At 43.0% G+C, this 25,135-nt stretch overlaps 1 protein-coding gene across 1 annotated transcript in view; it reads left to right on the top strand.

Annotated features, from left to right (window-relative positions):
- FNDC1 (fibronectin type III domain containing 1) overlaps positions 1–22,063 on the top strand; it is a 125,583-nt gene extending 103,520 nt beyond the window's left edge. The window contains exons 18-23 of the mRNA XM_038768425.1: positions 1,581–1,689; positions 14,372–14,451; positions 16,656–16,685; positions 17,816–17,977; positions 18,987–19,109; positions 21,154–22,063. Coding sequence (XP_038624353.1) covers positions 1,581–1,689; positions 14,372–14,451; positions 16,656–16,685; positions 17,816–17,977; positions 18,987–19,109; positions 21,154–21,269 — 620 coding nt within the window. The 3' untranslated portion in view covers positions 21,270–22,063. The remainder of the gene's footprint in view (positions 1–1,580; positions 1,690–14,371; positions 14,452–16,655; positions 16,686–17,815; positions 17,978–18,986; positions 19,110–21,153) is intronic.
- Positions 22,064–25,135: the final 3,072 nt, after the last annotated feature.

Below are 25,135 nucleotides of genomic sequence, written 5' to 3'. Positions count from 1 at the left end.
TTCATTCATTCATTTCTTCAATCATATTTATTGAGCGTTTACTGTGTGAAAAGCACTTTACTAAGCGCTGGGAGCATACAGTGCTCCCAAGAAGCACTGAGAAGCAGCGTGGCTCAGTGGAAAGAGCACGGGCTTTGGAGTCAGAGGTCATGGGTTCAAATCCCGGCTCTGCCAATTGTCAGCTGTGTGACTTTGGGCAAGTCACTTAACTTCTCTGGGCCTCTTACCTCATCTGTAAAATGGGGATTAAGACTATGAGCCCTCTGTGGGACAACCTGATCACCTTGTAACCTCCCCAGTGCTTAGAACAGTGCTTTGCGCATAGTAAGCACTTAATAAATGTGCGCATTACTAATAATAATAAATGTGCTTACTACTAATAAATTATTATTATTATTATATAAAACAACAAACAGACACATTTCTGCCACACCTTTGCCTCAAATAGGACTGCTCTGTCAACAGTATTAGCATCCTTTTGGCCCAGAGACAACCACTGCAGAGGATGAAGGGAGATATTTGACAAGGATCCAGGTCAAGTCATCCCAGCAGCCCCAAGTAGCCTGGCCTCCAGAGAAGCAGCATGTCCTAGTATATAAAGCATGAGCCTGGGAATCAGAAGGACCTGGGTTCTAATCCCAGCTCTGCCACTTGTCTGCTGTGGGACCTCGGGCAAGTCACTTCACTTCTCTGCGCCACAGCTTCCTCCTCGGGGAAATGAGAATTCAATCCTACTTCCTCTTGCCTAGACTGTAAACCCATTATGGGACAGGGACTGAATATCTTAGATGCCCCAGTGCTTAGAACTGTACTTAAACACATAATAAGTGCTTCACAGATGTTATTATAATTATTGTAATTATTACTGTCTTTACCTGCTGTTCCCCCAGTGATGTGTTCAGCCCCACCTACCCAAGTGAAGGGGTCAGGTGCCTTCCAGAATTGGCCTTGGGGGGCTTGGGAGATGGGCCATACATAGTTCACTCACCCAATTCTTGGAGCCAAAACAGGAAAATGGCACAGCCAGGAGGCAGCCACATCTCAGGGTCATCCAGCAACCATCCCACCTTGGTAGTCCAGACCAGGTGTGTGGCCCATCTTGCCCTACTGAACTCTAAGCTGATGGCCTCTGCATCTCATCAATTCTGGGGTTGAGTCCAGGGGGTCTCACGCTCTCCCTGTCGGGCTCTGGGGATGGCTAGGGGTCTTTTGCTTCTCTAATGCTAACCTTCTCACTATACCTCAGTTTTAGATAAGAAGCAAAAATAATTAAAGACTGTTAGAAAGCCTGCAAATGCATGTCTCCTGCGTATCTACTTTCTGGTGATAATCATCAGAAAAGCAAGGCCCAACTTGGATATAAAATAGATTATTTTGATTGAAACCCTCTCTGGAAATTAATAGGTTTAATCGTTCACTTGCCTGGAGACGGGGGTTGGATCAGGTGACCTCTTGACACTTCTTCTTGCTCTAGGATTCTTGTAGTCTGGGAGCTCCTTGTTGTTGTTTTTTTAATCTATGGAAGGATAAGATTGGGATTGCCATTAAGTAATATGCTTTCTCTCTATTTTCATTTAAAGGTTACTTGGTTTACAGTGCATCTTATGAAGATTTCATCAGGAACAAGTGGTCAACCCAAACTTCAGGAGCAACTCATTTGCCAATTGAAAACCTGAAGCCAAATACAAGGTATCAGTGTTAGGTTTATTTTGTTGGTAATAATAATAATGATGATGATGATGATGGTAATTATGGTATTTGTTAAGCACTTACCGTATGCCAAGCTCTGCACTAAGCTCTGGGGTGGATGCAAGCAAACTGGGTTGGACAGAGCCCCTGTCCAACATGGGAATCACTTTACAGATGAGGTAACTGGCACACAGAGAAGTTAATTGACTTGTCCGAAGTCACGGAACCGTTGTGGCAAAGCCAGTATTAGAACCCAGGTCCTTCTGACTCCCAGGATCAAGCTCTACCCAGTAGGCCACTGGTTGCCCAGTAAGGATCTCTCTATAGTGATATGTCAATAATTAATCTTAGTATAGTGCCTGGTACACGGTAAATGCTTAACAAATACTAAGTGACATTAAGGGAATTAATTAAAATTTACCTGCCTGCTCCAGTGCCACTTTGCTTCCACACCCTCCTCCTCCACTGCAGCGTAACTCAGCTGCTCCAGACCTGGCACATGTCACTAGCAAAACTCCCTCTTTTCCAGGCCCTGGCACGAGAACCATTGGCAGGGCAGGTCCGCTATTATGCCCAGCGGCAATGGGCAAACAGCAAGCGGGGTGAGGGGTGGGTGGAGGCAGATAATAATAATAGCATTTGTTAAGCACTTACTGTGTGCCAAACACTGTACTAAGCACTGGAATAGGCAGAAACTAATTAGATTGGATATAGTCCCTGTTCCACATGGGGCTTGCCATCTAAGAAGAAGAACATGTAATGAATCCTCATTTTACAGATGAGGAAACTGAGACCCAGAGAAGTTGAGTGATTTGCCCAAGGTCATACAGCTATTACTGGATAAGAAGAGCAGCCTGGGCTGGGGAATAGAGCTCAGGCCTAGGAGCTAGAAGGACCTGGGTTCTAATCCCAGCTCCACCACTTGTCTGCTGTGTGACCTCGGGCAACTCACTTTGCTGCTCTGTGCCTAAGCTACCTCATCTGGAACATGGGAATTAAGAATGTGAGCCCCATGTGGACCCGGACTGTGTCCAACCCCATTAGCTTGTATCTACCCCAGCACTTAGTATAATACCTGGTACATAGTAAGTGCTTAACAAATACCGTACAAAGAATAAATAAAAGAAAGAACCGATCATGGCTTACAAGCCCATTGGTTGCCTCCCCCTGTTCTTTTCAGGTGGAAAAGTGACAAATCTAGGGCCTGCCTTGTCCAGGAAAGATACCCATTCAAAAATCCCGAAGCTTGTAAAGAGCTCCTCTAATGCCAAAAGTGCCTGGAGGTCACTTTTCTTGGATGAATGATGACCTTCCTGTTTGCTAAATGGACACTATGTTTTTAACACACTGTCATCCACACCTTAGCCCCAATTCCAACTAATGACCAATATTTATTCATATAAATATCTGTCTCCCCCTCTAGACTGCAAGCTCGCCGTAGGCAGGGAATGTGTTATAATGTTATCCTGTATTCTCCCAAGCAATTAGTCCAGTTCTCTGTACAAAGTAAGAGCTCGATAAATGCGATTGACTGACTGACTGACAAGTAACACCAAAAAGGGTAAAATGGAGCCCCCTGCAAGGCAGAAGCCTGTTGCGATCCCATTTCACCACGGTGCCAGAACTCTGAAACCTGTCTGTTCCCTGGGGGAGGAAACTGAACAGACAGAGATTGCCCTTTGGCATCCTAAGGACCTTCAACTTAGCAGGAATTGGATTTGTAATGAACCTTTTTGAGGTCGGGCATTCATTTTATGGCCTCTGAGTGAATAAGTAGCAGATCTGAGCTCCAGGAAATGAGGAAGTGCTTTTATTTGTTTCTAATAGGAACCAAAAAAAAACCCCAAAACAAAGCAAAAAACATTCAGCTATATTTGGGGAATGGCAGCATGTCAGAATGGCACACTATGCTTGTTGTGCTATCCTTGTCCTTGTATTCAGAAGTGAATTTTAGGATGAATAATATTAATGATGGTATTTGTTAAGTACTTTCTATATGACAAGCCCTGGGGTAGTTACAAGATAATCAGATCACGTCAGATCTCTCTCTCTGCAGCCTCACATTTCCTCTTGCCTTCAAGATATCTCTACTTGGATGTCCTCCCATCACCTCAAGCTTAACATGTTCAAAGCAGAGCTCCTTATCTTCCCTCCCAAACCCTGTCCTCCCCGTGACTTTCCCATCCCTTCCTGTCTCACAAGCCCGTAACCTTGGCATTTATCCTTGACTCCTCTCATTCAACCCATGTATACAACCCATCACTGTTGAATCCTGTCAGCAGCATGGTGTAGTGGATACAGCATGGGCTTGGGAGTCAGGAGGTCATGGGTTCTAATCCTGACTCTGCCACTTGTCTGCTGTGTGACCTTGGGCAAGTCACTTAACTTCTCTGTGCCTCATTTACATCATCTGTAAAATAAAGATTAAGACTGAGCCCCATGTGGGACAGGGACTGTACAACCTGATTACCTTGTATCTACCCCAGCGCTTGGAATAGTGTTTACCACATAGTAAGCACTGAACACATGCCATAATTATTATTTTTACCGCTAAAATCCACCCTTTCCTCTCCATCCAAACTGCTACCATGTTAATCCAATCACTTATCTTCTCCCACCTTGATTATTGTCTCAGCCTCCTTGTTGACCTCCCAGCCTCCTGCCTGCCTCCGGTCTATACTTTATTCTGCTGCCCGGTTCATTTTTCTACAAAAACACTCAGGACATGTCACCATGCTCCTCTCCAGTGGTTGCCCATCCATCTCTGCATCAAACATAAACTCCTTACAACTGGCTTTAAAGCACTCCACCACCTTGCCCTCTCCTACCTCATCTCACTAATCTCCTATTCCAACCCCAGCCCGCACACTTCGGTCTTCTGATGACAACCTTCTCATTGTGCCTCTAACTCCCTTGCCCCAGGTCCTGCCCCTGTCCTGGAACACCGTCCCTCCTCAAATCCAACAGATAATTACTCTACCCCCCTTTAAAGCCTTATTGAAGGCACATCTCCTCCGAGATGCCTTCCCAGACTATGCCTTACTTCTCTTCATCTCCCACTCCCTTCTGTGTTGCCCTGATATGCTCCCTTTGTTCTTCCCCCCTCTCAGCCCTACAAAACTTATGTACATATCTATAATTTATTTATTTGTATTGATGTCCATCTCCTCACCTCTAGACTGTAAGTTCCCTGTGGGCAGAGAATGTGTCCATTTATTGTTGTATTGTACTCTCCCAAGCTATGTTTGGTACACAGTAAGCACTCAATAAGTACAATATTATGAATGAATGAATGACTGAGAGACATCAAAAGCAGTGTGACCTAGAGGAAAGAGCAGAGGCCTGGGAATCAAAGGACCTGCGTTCTAATCCCAGCTCTGCCACTTGTATGCTATGTGACCTTGGGCAAGTCACAATTTCTCTGTGCCTCAGTTACCTCATCTGTAAAATGGGGATTAAATCTTCCTCCAATTTAGACTGTGAGCTCCAAGTGGGACAGGGACTGTGTGCAACCTAATTAACTTTTATCTACCCCAGTGCTTAGAAGAGTGTTTGACATACAGTTAAGCGCTTAGTAACATAAAAAGTATCATTAAAAAATGACCACAAGCAATAGCCCCAAAGAAAATACCAGCACACAGAAATTATTGAGTAATAATATTTATGGTATTTAGTATTTGTTAAGCACTTATTATGTGCCAGGCACAGTACTCACTATATGGGTAACACTATACTATCACTCCCATCATTATTATTATTAGCCCACAAACAAGCACCCCATAATCAATCAATCAACTGTATTTGAGTGCTAACTGTATGCAGAACACTATACTAGAGAAGCAGTGTGGCTCGGTGGAAAGAGCATGGGCTTTGGAGTTAGAGGTCATGGGTTCAAATCCCGGCTCCCCCAGTTGTCAGCTGTGTGACTTTGGGCAAGTCATTTAACTTCTCTGGGCCTCAGTTCCCTCATCTGTAAAATGGGGATTAAGACTGTGAGCCCCCCGTGGGACAACCTGATCGCCTTGTAACCTCCCCAGCTCTTAGAACAGTGCTATGCTCATAGTAAGCGCTTAATAAATGCCATCATTATTATTATTATTCTACTAAGCAGTTGGTAGAGCACAACAGATTTGGTAGATACGGTTCCTGCCCATGGTGAGTTGGCAGATTAGAGGTTGAGTATATAGTCTGTGGAGGAGTCTCTTATAGGAGCTGGCACTGTCTCAAACTTTTTCACAACCAAGCCTCCAAACCTGAGCAGATTTACAAGTGTGAAATGGGAGGAGTGGAATTAGAGATTGAAAGAACACCATCAAAGGTAATGCCCTACCAAGAGAAGGAGCGTGGTCAAATGGAGGTCAAATGGATAGAGCATAGGCCTGGGACTCAGAAGGACCTGGGTTCTAAGGCTGGCTCTGCCACTTGTCCGCTGTGTGACCTGGGGCAAGTCTCTTCACTTCTATGTGCCTCAGTTCCCTCATCTGGAAAATGGGGATTAAGATTCTGAGCCCCATGTTGGATATGGACTGTGTCCAACCTGATTAGCTTGTACCTACCCAGCACTTAATACAGTGCCTGGCACATAGTAAGCACTTAACAAATACCATAAAAATGCAGAATTGCAAAGTTGGAAGCATTTACAGAAGTCAAGGAACAAAGTGTTAGTGTTCCTATGGAAAGGTAGAGGAACTGTACAACTGGAAAATTATGAAATAGAAATCATTATATTTGAGTTGGCAGAAGAAGGCATGGTGAGAGAAACTCACTTCAAATTCAGGATCAAATTCTAATTCTTATATTTTTTCAACCAAATATAGGAGATGTTTTCTCATCCAGCATATCAAGGGGTGGGATGTGTTAGCTCATCAAAAAGTCTGAATACCGTTTTTCTTTTTTTTTTTTTTTTTACTGGCATTTGTTAAGCACTTACTAAGCACTGAATAGGTTCAAACTAATTAAATTGGCCACGTTCCATATCCCACACGGGTTTACAGTCTTAATCCCCATTTTACAGATGAGGTGACTGAGGGCCAGAGGAGTGAAGTGACTTGCCCAGGGTCACACAGCAGACAAGTGATGGAGCCAAGATTAGAACCTAGGTCCTTCTGACTCCCAGGACCGTGCTCACTAAGCCACAATGCTTAAGAGTCTGGGTTGCTCAGTAATAATAATTATAATAATTATGGTATTTGTTAAGTGCTTCCTAAGTGCTAGGCACTGTTCTAAGTGCTGGAGTAGATACAACCTACTTGGGTTGGCCACAGTCCATGACCCGCATGGGGCTCACAGTCTTAATCCCCATGTTACAGATGAGGTAACTGAGGCACAGAGAAGTTATTTTTTTTTTTTGCCAAAGGTCACACAGCAGACAAGTGGCATAGACAGAATTAGGACCTTCTGACTTCCAAGCCTGTGATCTATCCATAATGCCATGCTGATACTATAAACAATTAAATGTAAATACAATGTAAATGTAATTAAGTGTAAAAAAATGATATTAATAATAATGGTAAACAGATTCTGCATGTGAAAAACCCTTTGTGTGCTCTTCTCAGTGTGCTGTATCCTGCTTGTCTGTTCCCTTGTTGCACTCAAAGCCCCACCAGGAACATGAATTCATTCATTCAACAGTATTTTTTTGAGCACTTACTGTGTGCAGAGCACTGTACTAAGCATTTAGGAGGGTACAGTACAACAATAAACAGGCACATTCCCTGCCACAGTGAGCTTACAGTCTAGAGGGAGGGTGTCAGATATTAATAGAAATAAATAAATTACAGATATAGTACATAAGTGCTGCAGGGCTGGGAGGGGGAAGAACAAAGGGAACAAGTCAGGGTGATGCAGAAGGGAGTGGAAGAAGAGAAAGGAGGGCTTAGTCTGGAAAGGCCTCTCTGAGGAGATGCGCCTTCGATAAGACTTTGAAGTCAGAGAGAGAAATTGTCAGATTTGAGGAGGGAGGGCATTCCAGGTTAGCGGCAGGACGTAGGCGAGGTATCTATGGCGAGACAGGCAAGATCGAGGTATAGTGAGAAGTTTTCCACAAGAGCCTTACAGTCTACTGGGGGAAAGAGACATTGAAATAAATTACCAATGGGGAAAATATTAGACTGTAAGCTCGTCCTGGTCAGGGAACGTGTCTGTTAATTCTGTTGATTTGTGCTCTCCCAAGTACTTAGTACAGTGCTCTTCATTTAGTAAGTGCTCAATGAATATGACTGATTGATAAGGATATTAATGTAACTGCTGTTACTATAATCAATTCCTTTCCATTTCCAGTTCTCCATTAGACTTGTCTTCATTCAACCATGTTAACTAGATACCTTAAGGTTATTTGCAATGCAGCTGTACTTATGTGCTTTGTGGTACAGACTTGGGGATACTTCAAAAAATATCTCTACTCTTACGGGATGACTGAAAAATGTGCGTGAAAACTTTTTCACTGACTCCCACTTTGGAAGTTTTGTGTGAAATTTTCAATGAAGTTGCGTCCACTTGCTTTTTTTATGGTATTTTTTTAATGCATTTATTAAATGCTTACTATGTGCAAAGCACTGTTCTATGCACTGGGCACCGTTCTAAGCACTGGTATTTAAGTGCTTACTATGTGCCGGGCACTTTACTGAACACTAGGGTAGAAATGAGCAAATCAGTTTGGGCACGGTCCATGTCCCACATGGGGCACACGGTCTTAATCCCCATTTTACAGATGAGGAAACTGAGGCCCAGAGAAGTGAAGTGACTTGCCCAAGGTCACACAGCTGACACATGGTGGAGCTGGTATTAGAACCCAAGTCCGTATGGCTCCTGGGTCCGTGCTCTATCGGCTAGACCGTTCTGCTTCTCAACCTCTTTGCGGCACAGATTTGGAGATATTTTTGAAAGTGTAGTTGTCCTCTGTAGTGAAACTATGACTCAAAGCTGGTGCAGAACTGACAGTCCCAACCACCCCCACGTGTATGTGGAATTTGTCCTTTGTGTTGGCTTGCTTGCTATGTGCAGAGCCTGGTCTTTCTGTTTTGCCCCTTTCATAGTAGTAGTAGCCGTAACAGTATTAATGCAAACCCACTGTGTGCAGTGCACTTCTACTTGGGAAAGTTCAGCAGAAGTAAAGGAAACATTCCCTGCCCTCAGTAAGCTTCCTTATCTACTTGCATTTGAGATTTGATAAAATTGCCTGAGAAAAGTAAATTTTTTCGTGGTCTACCAGTTTCAAGCGCCCTGCACATTGATCAGAAAACTCAAATGAGCCATTTAATAAAAGCATAGCATTTCCCCATAAATTGTTTTACCTCTCAATCCATTTAAATTGACTCCAGCATTCTGGCCAAAACAGAATGGAAATGCATCTAGACTGTAAGCTCACTGTGGGAAGGAAATGTGTTTACTGACTTTGTTATAGTGTACTTTCAGAATTTGTTTAGTTCAGTGCTCTACACATCCGAGTTATATTGTGCTTTCAGAAATTGCTTAGTTCAGTGCTCTGCACCTCTAAGTGCTCAATTAATACCACTGGCTGATTGATTGTACAAAGGTTCCCTGGCTGTTTTGGCATTTTCAGCAGTCAATCAATCAATGGGATTTATTGAGCACTTACTGTGTGCAGACCACCGTACTAAGCACTTGGTTAAGTTCAATACAATAGAGTGTCGATGGACACGATCCCTACCCACAGTGAGTTTGCTGTCGTTGGCTGGTCACTTTAGGTAATGGGGGCCAATGCATCTTGAGTAATAATCAGGCTGTCTTGGCAAGTTTCAATTTATGCAAAAGCACAACTCTGAAAAGTTACCCATTTTAGACTATTAGTCATTTAGTTTAGAGTTTCCTTCCTTTAATGGCAGTCATTTTTTTCCATTAATCTTGGGTGATCATTCAGTAGGCACTTACTGTGTGCAGAGCACTGTACCAAGTGCTTGGGAGAGTAAAAGAGAACAATAAAGACATATGCCCTGCCCGCAACAAGCTTACTGAGGGAGAGACAGACGTTCATATAAGTAATTGAAATTCCAGATGTTATATCCACTACCCCATTTTAGAGGAATTGTCAGCCTAGGTATCATCTCAGCCTAAATATCCTGCACTTGAATCTGTGACCTTTGTGTATTTGGTATTCACTCCACCCTCAACCCCACAGCACTTATGTACATCCATCAACTGATCTTATTTATTGAGCACTTACTGTGTCCAGGCACTGTACTAAGTTCTTGGGAAAGTACAACACAACAACCTAACACACACATTCCCTGCTCAAAATGAGCTTACAGTCTAGAGGGAATATCTATAGATATACATGCCTACATATAAATGTAGATATATACTTATTTAAAGTATATATGCTCATTTATGAATTACATCTGACAAATTATTTATATTAATATCTGTAGACTGTAAGCTCGTTATGGACAGGGAACATGCCTGCCATCTCCGTTGTGTTGTACTCTTCCTAGTGCTTAGTACAGTGCTTTGCACATAGTAAGCGCTCAATAAATGCCATTGAAAATGATGATCCTGAACATCCTCCAAGTGCACATGTGTGTTCCTTATTTTTTCCTTAAAAAAAGAAAGGTGAACACTGGCCAATATCATTTACATATTCCAAATCTCCAACTTGAATTGAATGCACATTTTTCCCTAATATAACTCCGTAACCACCAAATAAAAGTGTGCATAATTGGAAAAACACTAATGGTGGGGGGGGGACTGAGATTGAAACCCATGTGTTCTCAATTGCATGCGTGTGATTCTGTGTTATGGGGAAAACAAGAAAAACTATTCTTAAATGAGATATGAACACACATACTGCATACAAAACTCTTCATTTGAGAAAAACAGTTTGCTCTCATTTTAATCGGGTCCAAACTAATGAACCCAAGAGCCTCAAGATTAGAACCACGTGAAACTCAGGGCACCTGCAGAAGCATAGATTCTGGGGCTGTTGGTTCCCCAAGCACAACCCTCTGCTTCCTGAACCAAATAATAATAATGATAATAATAATAGTAATAATTGTGATATTTGTTCATCACTATGTACAAGCGCTGAGATGGATAGAAGCAAATCGGGTTGGACACAGTTCATGTCCCACAAGGGTCTCACAGTGTTAATCCCCATTTTACAGGTGAGGTAACAAATCCAGCGAAGTGAATTAACCTGCCCAAGGTCACACAGCATGCAAATGGCAGAGTCAGGATTAGAACCCAGGTCCTGCTGATTCCCAAGCTTGTGCTCTATCTACTAGGCCATACTGCTTCATTCCTCTTTGGCTTTGGCTCTGACAAGTTTCATCTGCTTTCCACCCTGGGGTATGAGCTGGGGACATGAATCCCATTCATCACGCCATTCTGAACAAGATCTGAATAGTTATTGACCAGGGGTGTTTATCACCACCAGGGAAAAGGGAAGTGATTTAAAGACCTTTTGATTCCTCTGGGGCTGTGTTGACACCCATCATATATTAGAATGCAGATGAAAGTAAGAACTGTAATCTGCTTTTCACAGAGACCACCCTCCCCACTCTCCCTCTAGACCCTAAGCTCATTGTGGGCAGGGAATGGTCTACCAGTGCTGTTATACTGTACTCTCCCCAGCACCTAGTACAGTGCTCTCCCATAATAAACGCTCAATAAATATGATGATTGATTGACTGATCTTCCACATCCAGGCCCAGCCCTTTCCCCATGTCTACTCTGCTTGAATCCATCACAGTGCTTAGTACAATAGCTGGCACATAGTAAACACTTAACAAACACAGTTATTATCTAAAAACATCCTGGCTAATGCCAAGTGATGTTGGGAGGCCAGAGTGTAGTAGGGAAGAAGAGACCCAGAAGACAAGCAGCGTGGCTCAATGGAAAAAGGACAGGCTTGGGAGTCAGAGGTCATGGGTTCTAATCCTGGCTCCGCCACATGTCTGCTGTGTGACCTTGGGCAAGTCACTTAACTTCTCTGAGCCCCAGTTACCTCATCTGTAAAATGGGGATGAAGACTGTGAGCCCCCCGTGGGACAACCTGATCACCTTGTATCCCCCCAGTGCTTAGAACAGTGCTTTGCACATAGTAAGCACTTAACAAATGCTGTCATTATCTTATTATTATTAAGACCAAGCTGGAAATAGACCACAATTAGCTTTCCAATGGTTGAGAATTATCGTGACTCTTTTTCTTCCTGTGGTGTGAAAAAGTATGTAGCCACAACGTCAAGTAGCTTTTCTCTGCCTGGGCCACCCCTCGTGACTCTGAGGCAGCTCCTTCAATCAATACATCAATCTATCATCACTTTGTTGACGCTGTTCTATCAATCCAGTCTGCTTGGCTTCCTATTTAAAAGTTGTTTCTTTCCTGGTTCTGGAGTCAGACATCAAAATAAGTAGACAGGCACTGTACTTAGCACTTCATTCATTCATTCAATGGTATTTATTGAGCGTTTACTATGTGCAGAGGACTATACTAAGCGCTTGGGAGGTACAAGTTGGCAACATATAGAGACAGTCCCTACCCAACAATGGGCTCACAGTCCAGAAAGGGGAGAGTACGGTACAATAGAGCTCGTAGACGCAATCTCTGCTGAGGGATCTTACAGTAGATATGAATGCACAGACCAACAACCTCCTCAAAACCAAGGAAAACTCTGTCTGTTTAATCACTCAGCCGCCTCTGACAGTGTGAACCACTCCCTCCCCCTTGACATAATATCAGACTTTGGTTTTGCCAACACAGTATTAACACAGAAGCATCTTGGCCTAGTGGAGAGTGCAAGAGCCTGTGAGTCAGAAGAATCTGGGCTCTCATCCTAGATCTAACACTAGTCTGTTGTGTGATCTTGGGCATGTCACTTTATGTCTCTGTGCCTTAGTTACCTCATCTGTAAAATGGGGGTTAAGACCAAAGAAGTCCCATCTGGGGCAGGGATTATGTCCAAATGCTTACTATGATGTGCAAAGCACTGTTCTAAGCACTGGGGAGGATACAAGGTGATCAGGTTGTCCCACGTGTGGCTCACAGTCTTAATCCCCATTTGACAGATGAGGGAACTGGGGCACAGAGAAGTGAAGTGACTTGCCCAAGGTCACACAGCTGACAAGCGCCGGAGCCGGGATTAGAACCCATGACCTCTGACTCCCAAGCCCAGGCTTTTTCCATTGAGCCACACGTACCTACCCCAGTGCTTAGTTCGGTGTCTGGCACATAGTACGTGCTTACATACCATTTAAAAAAAACCTCCAAAGGCTTCTCACTTCCCTCCACATCAAGCCAAACTCCTTTTCAACCACTTCAAGGCTCTCCGCCAACTCTCCCTGTCTTACAGAACAGTCCCCTTCACCCGCTACTTCCACTCACTTTCTTAGTTCCTTTCAAACCAACCCTCTTTTGCTCTTATCATTATCATCATCAATTGTATTTATTGAGTGCTTACTGTGTGCAGAGCACTGTACTAAGCGCTTGGGAAGTACAAATTGGCAACATATAGAGACAGTCCCTGCCCAACAGTGGGCTCACAGTCTAAAATCTTGTCTTGTTTTGGTCTCCCCTGTCTTCATCACTTCATTCCAACTGCCCAACTGGATCCTCCTCCCACCCAACTGGATCGACCCAATTCAACAGACTACAGCATCTCCACCTTTAGAGCTCTTCTAAAATTCCACCTCCCCTAATGAGTATTCTTTATCCCGCAAAACTCTCTAAGCACATATATATTCATTTATTTCCCCCCTTTTAGCACATACAGCGTGGCTCAGTGGAAAGAGCACGGGCTTGGGATTCAGGTCATAAAGTCTAATCCCGGCTCTGCCACTTGTCAGCTGTGTGACATTGGGCAAGTCACTTAACTTCTCTGTGCCTCAGTTCCCTCATCTGTAAAATGGGGGTTAACACTGTGAGTCCCATGTGGAACAACCTGATTACTTTGTTTCCCCCCAGTGCTTAGAACAGTGTTTGGCATATAGTAAGCACTTAACAAATACTATTATTATTGAAGAAGCAGCATGGCTCAGTGTAAAGAGCCCAGGCTTGGGAGCCAGAGGTCATGGGTTCTAATCCCGGTTCCGCCGCTTCTCAGCTGTGTGGCTTTGGGCAAGTCACAACTTCTCTGTGCCTCAGTTACCTCATCTGTAAAATGGGGATTAAGTCTGTGAGCCCCTGGATCACCTTGTATCCCCTCCAGTGCTTAGAATAGTGCTTGGCACATAGTAAGCACTTAACAAATACCATCATTATTATACACATGTATATTCATGATCAACTGGACAGTTTATTTTTTCTGATTACCCCATTTATAATTATTTTCGTGTGTTTCTCCCATTACAGTGTAAACTGCTTAGGGGCAGGGAATGTGTGTCATGCCTGTTGGAGTTTCCCAAGGACTTATTAAAGTACATTGCACCCAGTGGGCACTCAATAAATACCTTTGCTCCTCCTCCATCTTCTCCTCTTCCTACTTCTCCTACTACTACTTCATATAGAAATAACTGAGCAAGTTAGCACATCAAGCCTTGGATAAAGAACTTTCTCAGCTGCTTTCTCAGCTTTGCCCCAGGCCAAAGTTTGCACAAGCCGTATGAAAATGAAACTGTTTAGAAAAGATTCAGTAATTCATTCTGTGTTCACTATTTATTGCTTTCTAATTGTTACCAATAAACACAAGGCGGGTAGTCCTCTCAAAATGTTCTTCTTTTCTGGATCTAGGTATTATTTTAAAGTGCAAGCAAAAAATCCTTATGGCTATGGACCTGTCAGTTCTTCCGTCTCCTTTATTACAGAATCAGGTATGGCTTTTTCACTCTTTTAAAGAACTGAATTCCTTAGCAACAACCAGAAAAGAATTGATTACAAAATACTTGCTGCTCTCTGTGTCTGAGTGATACTGCTTTTAATTTTCCATGAAAACAATATATTACTGCAGAGCCCTTTAATTTATGTAAGCAGAATAACTTTTCATTTGCATTTCCCAGATAAACAAAAAGGGAATTTTGCAATGTATAGCTGCCAACGGTGTGGGAATGAGTTTTAACACAGCTGAAGGCTATGCAGTCTGTACTTTTCCTTCTACTTATGAATAGCTGAAGAATGCTAAAATGATCTGAGAGGAACTTAGTAAAATGTCTTTTTGAGGAGGGAAATAATTGGCCTGGTATCTTCAGTGCAACTGGTCTAGTTGACAGAAAATTTCATCTTAAAAGCAACCATTTTCTTCCAATTCACACTTTCAATTAGGGTGTGCTCCTATTGGTTTTTGATAGGCAGATAAGGTAGCTGAAACAGCAGTGGAAGACATTGAGGAGAAATGTAAACTTGCCAACCTAGAGACAGACATTACCCAAGCAGAGGTTTTTCACATTCTCAACTAATGATATAATTGTAAATCCACCATAGCGACTCTAGCACGGGAAGATGTTAAAACTACATTGCATAAATAGCAATTTGAACCAAATCCCACATGACGTCTCTTGGAAGAAATTTTGTCTGTACAATGGAGAAGCAGGCAGAGCTCCTTGGCAATTTCCTTTGCACACTGTGTTAATGCATAGAATTTCATGGAATTTATTTGCTTGATTATGGGAAAACCAAAGGAATCTTTCAGTTGTCTATGGAAACAGAGGGGCCTGCCCAGGGACTTGCTCTAAGTGTTTTACTGTGAGAATGTATTTCTCAGGCTATGTGAGACATTTTTAAAAAAAGATTAGAAAGTGATAATAACCTAGTACTTTGTCAGATGTCAGTGGACGGGAGTCACGTACTCAATACATTTTAGTTAAGTGCATGATATAAATCATAGTATTCGGTACAAAAATGGGTTCCTGTTACTTATTTTGCCTACTTATCTATAACTTCACACACTACTGAAATTTCAAGGATAAATTGACTACTGGATGATTAATGTAACAGTTCAAATGTGGGAGGGTGGAGGGACAGTTTGAACATTCTACTTAACGCTGACGAGAAGCAGCATGGCTTAGTGGATAGAGCACAGGCCTGGGAGCCGGAAAGTCAGGGTTTCTAATCCCAGTCTGCCACTTGTCTGCTGTGTGACCTTGGCTGAGTCACTTCATCTCTCTGGACCTCAGTTACCTCAACTGTAAAATAAGGATTAAGACTGTGAGCCCCATGTGGGACATGGACTGATTAGCTTTTATCTATCCCACCACTCACCTGGCACACAGTAAGTGATTAACAAATACCAAAAAAAAAAACCAAGCTGCATGCAGAATTTGATGTTTTGGCCCTAGAGTGGAGCTGCCCAGAGGAAATGCAGTTAAGTAGCCTAATAAAGGCGTTCATTTTCTTTCCATGGGGCTTGCTTAGTGGGGCTCAGAGGGATGGACCTTTTCAAAATGATCCCCAATATTAAGTAAATATTTGTCTTTAATTTGAAAAACCCTGGCCAGGTGGTTTGCCAAACAGATGGTCTCTCAAAAGGAGCATTTTCAGTTAATTACAGCAATTGTACCCAAGAATGTAAAGCTTGATGTAAAGCTGGCATACTAATCCTTCAGTGGTATTTACTGATCATTCTATTGGGGTAAGGGTATTGATTTAGTCGCTGGTCCTTGCAAAGTACTGTGCTAAGTGGAGTAGTGGGGAAGAGACGTGTTCTCTAAACAAGTCAATGAGCCACTTAATAATTCTGTAGCAGTATTTGCCAGGACACTAATGCTCTCAGAGAACAACAGAAAATCTACATGGCTTATCAGTTAATTTTAGAGAAGTGTGTGAATAAGGAAAAGGCACTTCCTTAAGGAAAACCTGTGAAGGTAAATACTAATGAAGAATTTTGCCATTTCTGAAAGATGCCTTTCTGTCTTCTATTACTGAACCAAGCAATTTGCAGTCCCCAGAGTACAGTATAGTCACAATAAGAAGTCAATAAAGCAAATTAGCAGATGCGTGAAGGGAATACATCTCTTCTGGAAAATGAGGAGGAAGGTAACACTAACTAATTTGGGTTGGGTTTTTTTTTTTGTCCTTTCAGATAATCCATTGCTCATTGTTCGACCACCTGGTAAGTTTCACTTCTGCCTTGATACAGTGCTTCAGTGATTGTAGAAATGAAGCATAACTGACCTGAATCCTGCAGTTTTTCAGAGCTCTATGGGATGGTACTAGTGTAACTGAAGAGCAGGGGTGAAAGGGATGAAATTAAGAAACGTTTCAAACCATAACTCCCATGCCGTCTCTCAATCATAATTATTGAGCTCTTCGTGTATGCAGAACACTCTACCAAGAGCTTGAGAGAGTACAATATGACATTATAGCTGTTGGTGGATACATCACACACATTGTTTGGGGCACACAGTGTGAAGTGCTGATGTCACAAATTGAAACAGAGTGGGAAAAACTGAGAAGCAGCATAGTTTAGTGGCTAGAGCCCGGGCTAGGGAATCAGCAAGATCTGGGTTCTAATGCTGCTCTGCCATGAGTCCACTGTGTGACCTTGGGCAAGTCACTTCACTCCACAGGGCCTCCTCAGTTACCTCATCTGTAAAATGGGGGTGAAGATTGTGAGCCCCTTGTGGGACATGGACACTGTCCAACCTGACTAGCTTGTATCTACTCCAGTGTTTATACAGTGCTCGGCCCATAGTACGTGCTTAACAATGCCATTAAAATAAACAGCAAAAAATAAACTTAAAATGAAAAACCCTTAATCTTATTTTAACATTTTGGAGGTCATTTATCTTTGCTGCTACATATATAAGAACATACAGGATCAGTAACAGAACATATTTGAGCACTTACTGTGTGCAGAACACTGTACTAAGCACTTGGGAGACTACACTATTACACAGTTAGTAGACATGTTCCCTGCCCACAATGGGCTTACAGTCTAGAGGAGGAGACATATATTAATATAAATAATTTATAAATTAATAAGAATATGAGCAAAAATGTTTATAGGTCAAAGAACAATACTGGTATCACTTTAGTTCATTAAAAAATAATCCTCCAACCCCCCTCGAGAAAAGCCTGGATCAAAACTATCAAAATGGGAGTGTAATTTGAATGTAGACCTCTAGATGTTTAAGCAATGCAATTACCTCCCAAACACCTCATTTCCCTCCTATGCCCTATCGACGAACGTGAAATCTGCGATCGAACTCAGACGTTTATTGTCTTGTTTTGCTCATCAAGGGGGTGAGCCCATTTGGATCCCATTCACTTTTAAGCATGATCCCAGCTACACCGAGTGCAGTGGCAAGCAGTATGTGAAGCGGACTTGGTACCGGAAGTTTGTCGGGGTTGTTCTCTGCAATTCACTGAGGTACAAAATCTACCTCAGCGACACTCTGAAAGGTAGGTCTGTGGAATGCCCTGCCAGGGCTGGGGGCACAGGGCAGGGCTTGGCCTTGACGGGTATCAGAATAACCCATCCCAGGTCAGGGGTGTTGGCTTTTTCCTTGGACTTGAATTCCGACTCAAGTCAGAGAAGTCTTCAATACCTCAGCAATCAATCGTATTTATTGAGCACTTACTCTGTTCACAGCACTGTTCTAAATGCTTGGGAGAGTATAATGCAACAGAGTTGGTAGACATGTCCCCTGCCCACAGCGAGCTTAATCTAGATGGGGAGACAGACAGTAATTTAAATAAATTATGGAGATATGCATAATTGCTTTGGAGCTGAGTGGAGGGGTGAATAAAGAGAGCAAATCAGGGTGACACAGAGGGAGTGGGAGAAAAGGGAATGAGGGCTTAGGCAGGGAAGGCCTCTTGGAGAAGTTGTGCCTGTGATAAGGCTTTGACCATGGGGAGGGTAATTATCTGTCGGATGTAAAGACGGAGGGTGTTGCAGGCCAGAGGTAGGATATGGGTGAGAGGTTGGTGACAAGATTGACAAGATAGATGTAGGTTTAGGTGTAGTCTGATGAGTTTAGCGCAAGTTCGGATTTATATATTATGCTTTCTAGTTCTGTTGGAAGTAAACCAAAATTATAAGTAAAAAGCAACACCCACATTAATTTTCCAACTACGATATTGTCCAAAATCCATGGACATAGCAGAGGAATTAAAAGTTCAAAGGTCATCTCTTTCTGATCAGTGCACCATCTCCTGTACCTTTCCTTTGCCTCCCTCTTTGGGAAATAAAAAACCTCTTCCATAAAAACCAATCAATCAGTCATACTTGTTGAGAGCTTACTGCGTACAGAGCACTGTTAATAAGTGCCTGGGATGAATACAACAGAACAAAATTGGTAGACACATTCCCTTCCCACAAGAAGCTTACTGTCTACCTTAGAAAAAACTATGGATGTCTCAGAGAACCCTGAACTCATACGCGGATCTGGTACATTCACTTTTCAAGGTACATTCTACAGCATTGGAGACAGTTGGGGGAGAGGTGAAGATCACTGCCAATTTGTGGATTCTCATTTGGATGGAAGAACAGGACCTCACAACTATATAGAAACCCTGCCTACTATTCAAGGTAAAAAGAGCCTATGAAATAATGGGTGATGCACTGAACCCCATTCTCCTCCCTCCGCCCCCGCCAACACACACACTTCTGTCTCAGTACTGTCTTCACAAGCAACATATTGTGAGCTGAGTGGAGTCTGAATTGGTGGTGAACTTCTGCAGAAATCAGTGTGTAACAATGTTGGCAGGAACTGCCCTCATGAGGTTTCCTTTGTCCAGAGGGGTGAAGTCTGCACTACATCCTTGAGTAACTCAGTGAAAAATATGCTTAGGGATTCCCACATTGAAATCTTCATGAAGAACCTGGAGGGAATCTGCCACAAGATTTGCACAGGATAAAACCAGGTTGAGGTCATCAAATTAAAGCATGACATTGCCAAAAAAGCTCTTCATCGGTCTTACGTCAGGAAGACTAAAGGTTAGGTCTGCAATGCCCCTTGAAGAACTCAGTGAAAAATTCCTTAGGGCTTCCCAAATCAAAAACTACATGGAGAGCCAGGAGAGTATCTGCCACAACATTTGCACAGAATAAAAAACTAAATAAATGACATGCAGCGACCAGATTGAGGCCATCAAATTAAAGCATTACCCTTCTAAAAAGAAGCTCTTCATCAGTCATACGTCAGCAAGACTAAAGATGTTATGGCCAATTTTGAATAGGTGCCCAGTTTTCTGGGGGGTAGGGGTACTGCTCTGCAATACATAAACCATTCGTCTGAGACACTGACACTTTAGAAATCCCTCCGGCCTCCTCTTGGAAGAGCCACCTTAAATTACGGGGCTGCATGGCTTAGTGGATAGAGCATGAGTCTGGGAGTCAAGAAGGACCTGGGTTCTAATCCTGACTCAGCCCCATGTCTGCCGTGTGACCTTGGGCAAGTCACTTCACTTCTCTGTGCCTCAGTAACCTCATCTGTAAAATGGAGCTTAAGACTGTGAGTCTCATGTGGCTAGAAAAGTGCTTGACACCTGGCCACAGGTGCAGTGGAGTTAATATATTGAAAAATCCCCCTCAAGCCAGAAGCTACTCCCCAATAGAGGTTGGGCCCCTTTGGAAGCTGCATTATTATTGATGAATGTCTGGACTTCGGTTCGCTGGAACGGACTAATGGCTGGACAGTGTGGTACAGGGAGAAGCAGCATGGCTTGGTGGTTAGAGCACAGCCTGGGAGTCATGGCTTCTAATCCCAGCTCCGCCACATGTCTGCTGGGTGACCTAGGGCAAGTCACTTAACTTCTCTGTGCCTGAGTTCCCTCATTTGTACAATGGGAATTAAGTCTGTGAGCCCCATGTGGGACAGGGATTGTGTCCAACCCAATTACCATGTATCTACCCTAGTGCTTAGAAGAGTGCCTGGCATATAGTAAGTGCTTAACAAGTACCATTAGTATTATTATAATTATATGCAAATTCCAGTAGTATCCAGTTTCTAAACAGGCCATCCCATGCTTCAATTCTAGCCAAAGACCGGACTGGTCAGTCACCTCTTATTTGTGACTTTTAAGTGTTTTCCCTTTGCTATCCCTTACAGAACAATGTCATGCCCCCTTTATCCTTTACGGAAATTTGAATGCACTGGTAAGGGCAGCAGAAAGAAAGTTCAATGGGAAGGTATCCAAGATTTATGCAATGGACAATACCACTGCATCAGAGATTTAGCATTAGAACTTTAGCCTTGTCAGTCGATCGATCAATATTTATTGGGCACTTACTGTGTGCAGAGCACTGTATTAAGCACTTGGGAGAGTATCACTGATGATGATGATTGATGAAAGAGGGTCCTCAAACCTTCTTCCAGATTCTCAGTCAGTCGTCAGTCATATTTATTGAGAGCTTACTGGGTCCAGAGCACTGAACGAAGCTCTTGGGAGAGTAAAATATAACAATGCAACAGATGCATTCCCTGCCCACAGTGAGCTAGTTCTGTGGGAACTGGATTTTTAAACACTGTATTGGCAGTCTTCTCTGAGAAGCCTCATGTGTCGACGTTCTTGTTTCTGTATAAAATATGACCATTTTTTTCTGTCCCGTTCTCCCCTCTTGCCCACATCAGGTTACCACCGTCAGTATCGTCAAGAACCCGTGGGATTCGGACACATCGGTTTCGGGACACCATATTATTACGTGGGCTGGTACGAATGTGGGGTCCCCATTCCTGGAAAATGGTGACCGGGTGACTGTCAGCCTAGAAGTCTACCACAGGGCCCAACCCAATCAGGCCGTTGAAATAAATTTCACCCAGGGGGGCTGGGAGGAGCTGGTTTGGGGAAAGGAATCAAGTAAAACTTCGTCAGAGAACTTCCTAAGCCCAGCTGCTCAAGAGATCTTCAGCCAAAATTCCGTACATTTCTGTCATCTTCAATCTGAGCTGCTGTTTTATTTGGTTGCTTTGGGAGCACCAACAGCATTCAAGTTAAATGTGCGGCTTTTCTTCCCTGGGTTCTCAAAAATAAACTCACAGAAATAAGCAGCTGCAACGGATCCAATCTTCACTCCAAGGAACTTTCTAACTTTACTAGTCCCAAAATGTGGAAGTTATACAAAACATGGAAGTTCCCTATATTTTGCAAGAACGACCTAAGCATGCTCTAATTGCTTCAATGAACGCTAACCAGTTTCCATCGTTGTTGATGGAATCCGCTGTACTTGGCAAAGACTCTTTTTTTAGGTTTTGTAATTTTTTCTATGCAACATTGCTGAGCTACTAAAAACCACCATCAAAGGCAAATATATTCTCTTAGGACTCGCCCACCGCTGGATCAAATACACCAAATCATGTCATGTAAATTCACATGTTTTATATGTATATGTATATGTCCGCAAGAACATTATTTAGAATCGCTAAGGTTTATCTCGTTCTCTAGATAAGTGTGTAGGAGTTTTTTCAGTACAAGGTGCTGTTTGCAGGTCTTTTTATTTTTCTGTGGAACATGTACTATGCACAATACACTAACTGTGGAAAGGACGGTGTTCTCTTTTGTTGACTGTTGTTCAACTGTGGAAATGGTGACGGTGCTGACATTCCACTCACGATAAAGATGTGCTAGGCTTCTTGCAACCTGAGGATCCCGATATTTTCTGAGCCCAGTATCTCCTTCTGGAGATGAAAATTACAGCCTTCTCTCCCAAGCGCTTAGTACAGTGCTCTGCACACAGTAAGCATTTAATAAATATGATTGAATGAACTAGTTTCTCCTCCTGCAAGCCCCAAAACCACTGTTTTGATTCTGAACGATTTAAAAGCCTCTGTTCAGCCTTGCTTTATTCCTTTCTCATTCAGACCCTCCTCCCCACTCCACTATTTGTCATTATTTCTTGAGATTTATTGAGGCTTTGCTTTCCTCAGTGATGCAACACAAGATAATTCATTACAAACCTATGGTTTTTTTTTTATCTTTTTTTTAAAAGGCACTGTATTTTCAGGATCCTCAGTCCATCCCCACAGATCCATTGTACGAGTTCAGTTCTGTTCGCCCTGTTTGAGAGATCCATCACCTCGCTATATGCAGTGGGGGTGAGGAGAGGGGAAGTCTGACTTGGAAAGACTTGCTCCACCAAGATACAAATAAGCTAATGGAAAAATCCGCTGTTTATTTCAACCTCACTAATCCGGTGGGACGATGGAGTATGTGTTGGATCCAGTTGACTAGCCATGAAAGCAAAACCAGCCCTGGAAATGAGTAATTTAGTGTGGAATAAGCTGGATGAAAGGAATAATTCCATAGAAATGAGGCATTCCATCAGGTATGGAAGTTCCATTTGAAACCTCTGCATCTCCCCAGATTGTTATAAACCCATCTCAACATTATAAACAACGGAAAAGCTGAGACATAGGCTGACCCCTGCAAAAATGTTATAATTCTTTTGAAGGAGACATTGGTGACTGGTTCAAATGTCACTGCTACTCCAGTTATGTACAGAGTGGGGCTGGTACCTCTACATCTGTATCTTTTAAGTAACAGCTTTGGATGCAGGGGGGCGGGTGGGAGAACTGTTTCTTGTGAATGGAATGAAAAAAGTCATGAAGAGGGCAAAACCACCATAATATTTTAAAGGCCCTAACCAGCATTTGGCATGGTTCTAATTATTTTTAAATGGAAATGGTTGCCTAGTTGAAAAAAAAGGTATTTGTTAAGTGCTTACTATGTGCCAGGCACTGGGGTGGGTACAATCAAATCGGGTTGAAAACAATCCCTGTCCCACGTGGGGCTCATGGTCTGGATCCTCATTTTACAGAAGGGGTTAATTGAGGTATAGAAGTGAAGTGACTTGTCCAAGGCCACACAGCAGAGAATTGGCAGAACTGGGATTAGAACCCATGACCTTCTGACACCCAGGTCCAAGCTCTATCCACTAAAACATGCTGCTTCTCTGAAGTAGTCTGCCATTTGAGTGCCTGAAAATAGTGTAGGGATCCAGTGCCCACAGAACTCTGCCCCGACCAGGTTTTAAATTAGAAAAGAATAGGCTAGGGGGGATGTTTGGACCAGGCTTGAAGATGGAACTTCTGAGGAGTCTCTTGGCTTGGACTGGGGGGAGGGAGGTTTTTTTTGCATGTCTGGAGGTTCTTGGGATACCTGCCCAAATCCCACTTGTACAAATATAAAAACCAGATGTTGGAGTCCCTGATGACTGATTAGGAATTACAACGTTGATAGTTTAATAATGGTTTTTGCCCATCTAAAAGATAACAAGGCCCTAATTTGCTTCCTGAAAAAGGTAGAGGGTATAGAGAGCGATGATACTTCCACAAGATTCTTACTTCTGTTTTCTACTCCATTTAAGATGTGCAGTTTTCCATTTAAACTTCCAATTTACCTCTGATCTTGTGTTTTTCTTGAACCAAGACAGGTTTAAACAACCTAGAATACCCTTTCCTGATGCTTTGTGGTTTGGGTAGAAGGAAAGAGTTGTCCTCTCACTTTTGCTCAGTTAGTGAGGCCTTGAGGAGGAACAGGAAATGTAGAGAGGAGTGGGGAGAGAAAGGAGGGTACTGTTACGTCTTTGTTAGGAAGGGGGTTTCAGGAATAGAGTGGTATTCATATCGGCTGGCAAGAGGAAGGAGTGAAAAAAGGAAGCCCCACCTGCCAATCTCTGGATTTTGTCCAGTTCAACTCCCCACTGGTCCTTACAAATGCAGATTGAGGCTTAATAGTTCTCAGGTCCCAAGTGATGGATGGGCCCCCCTTCTCTGCTGTAATCACAGCGATTTTCAACCCACTGAGCTCTTTCCACTAGGCTACACTAGAAACCAAATGGATAGGAAGGTTGAAGTTTTAAAGGGATCCATTCAGAGCTTTGTTTCCAACAACAAAACCAAAAGAAATGTTGTTAATAATGCTGCTGTTTTTCAAGGTTTTTTATGGTATTTGGTAAGCACTTACTCTGTGCCAAGTACTGGGATAGATACAAAATAATCAGGTTGGATACAGTCCATGTCCCATGTGGGGCTCACAGTCAATCCCTATTTTACAGATGAGGTAACAGAGGAACAGAGAAGTGAAGTGATTTGCCCAAGGTCCCAAAACAATCGGTGGAGGCAGGATTAAAACCCGGTTCCTTCTGACTCTCAGGCCCATACTGCTTCTCTGAGCACGAAGGTTTTCAGTGGTGCAATCATTCCAAATTTCAATCGTAAGTCTGGTTTATATCAATGGGTCCCTGTCATCACGGAAAGTAAGGCCCGGCCTGTTCGTGATCAGAGCTGTCTGTCAGTACCCACGTGTTGTAATCTCTCCCAAAGATACTGGGTGGTGGTGACAGATCTGCTCCAGAGGTCATCCCAGGAAGACTTCTGAATGAAAAATCTGCACTGGGCAATGGCAAAAATGCACAGGGAACACCTCGGAGAGGAAATCTCTCCAGCAACTGTACATGGAGTTCTATTTCTCCTGGCCATCTCGGCAACCTGTGGATCATCCTTTTTCTTTCTGGAAACACTCTCAAACCTTAATTTTTCTGACAGTGACCTCTTCTGGTTCTTCTCTTACCTCTTTAATTGCTCCTTCTTCGTCCTCCACCAGCCACGCTTCTGC

The sequence above is a fragment of the Tachyglossus aculeatus genome, chromosome 2, assembly GCF_015852505.1.
Source record: "Tachyglossus aculeatus isolate mTacAcu1 chromosome 2, mTacAcu1.pri, whole genome shotgun sequence".
Classification (NCBI taxonomy): Eukaryota; Metazoa; Chordata; class Mammalia; order Monotremata; family Tachyglossidae; genus Tachyglossus; species Tachyglossus aculeatus.
The sequence above is the reverse complement of the archived record's forward strand: the minus strand, read 5'-3'. Positions and strand labels throughout refer to the sequence as shown.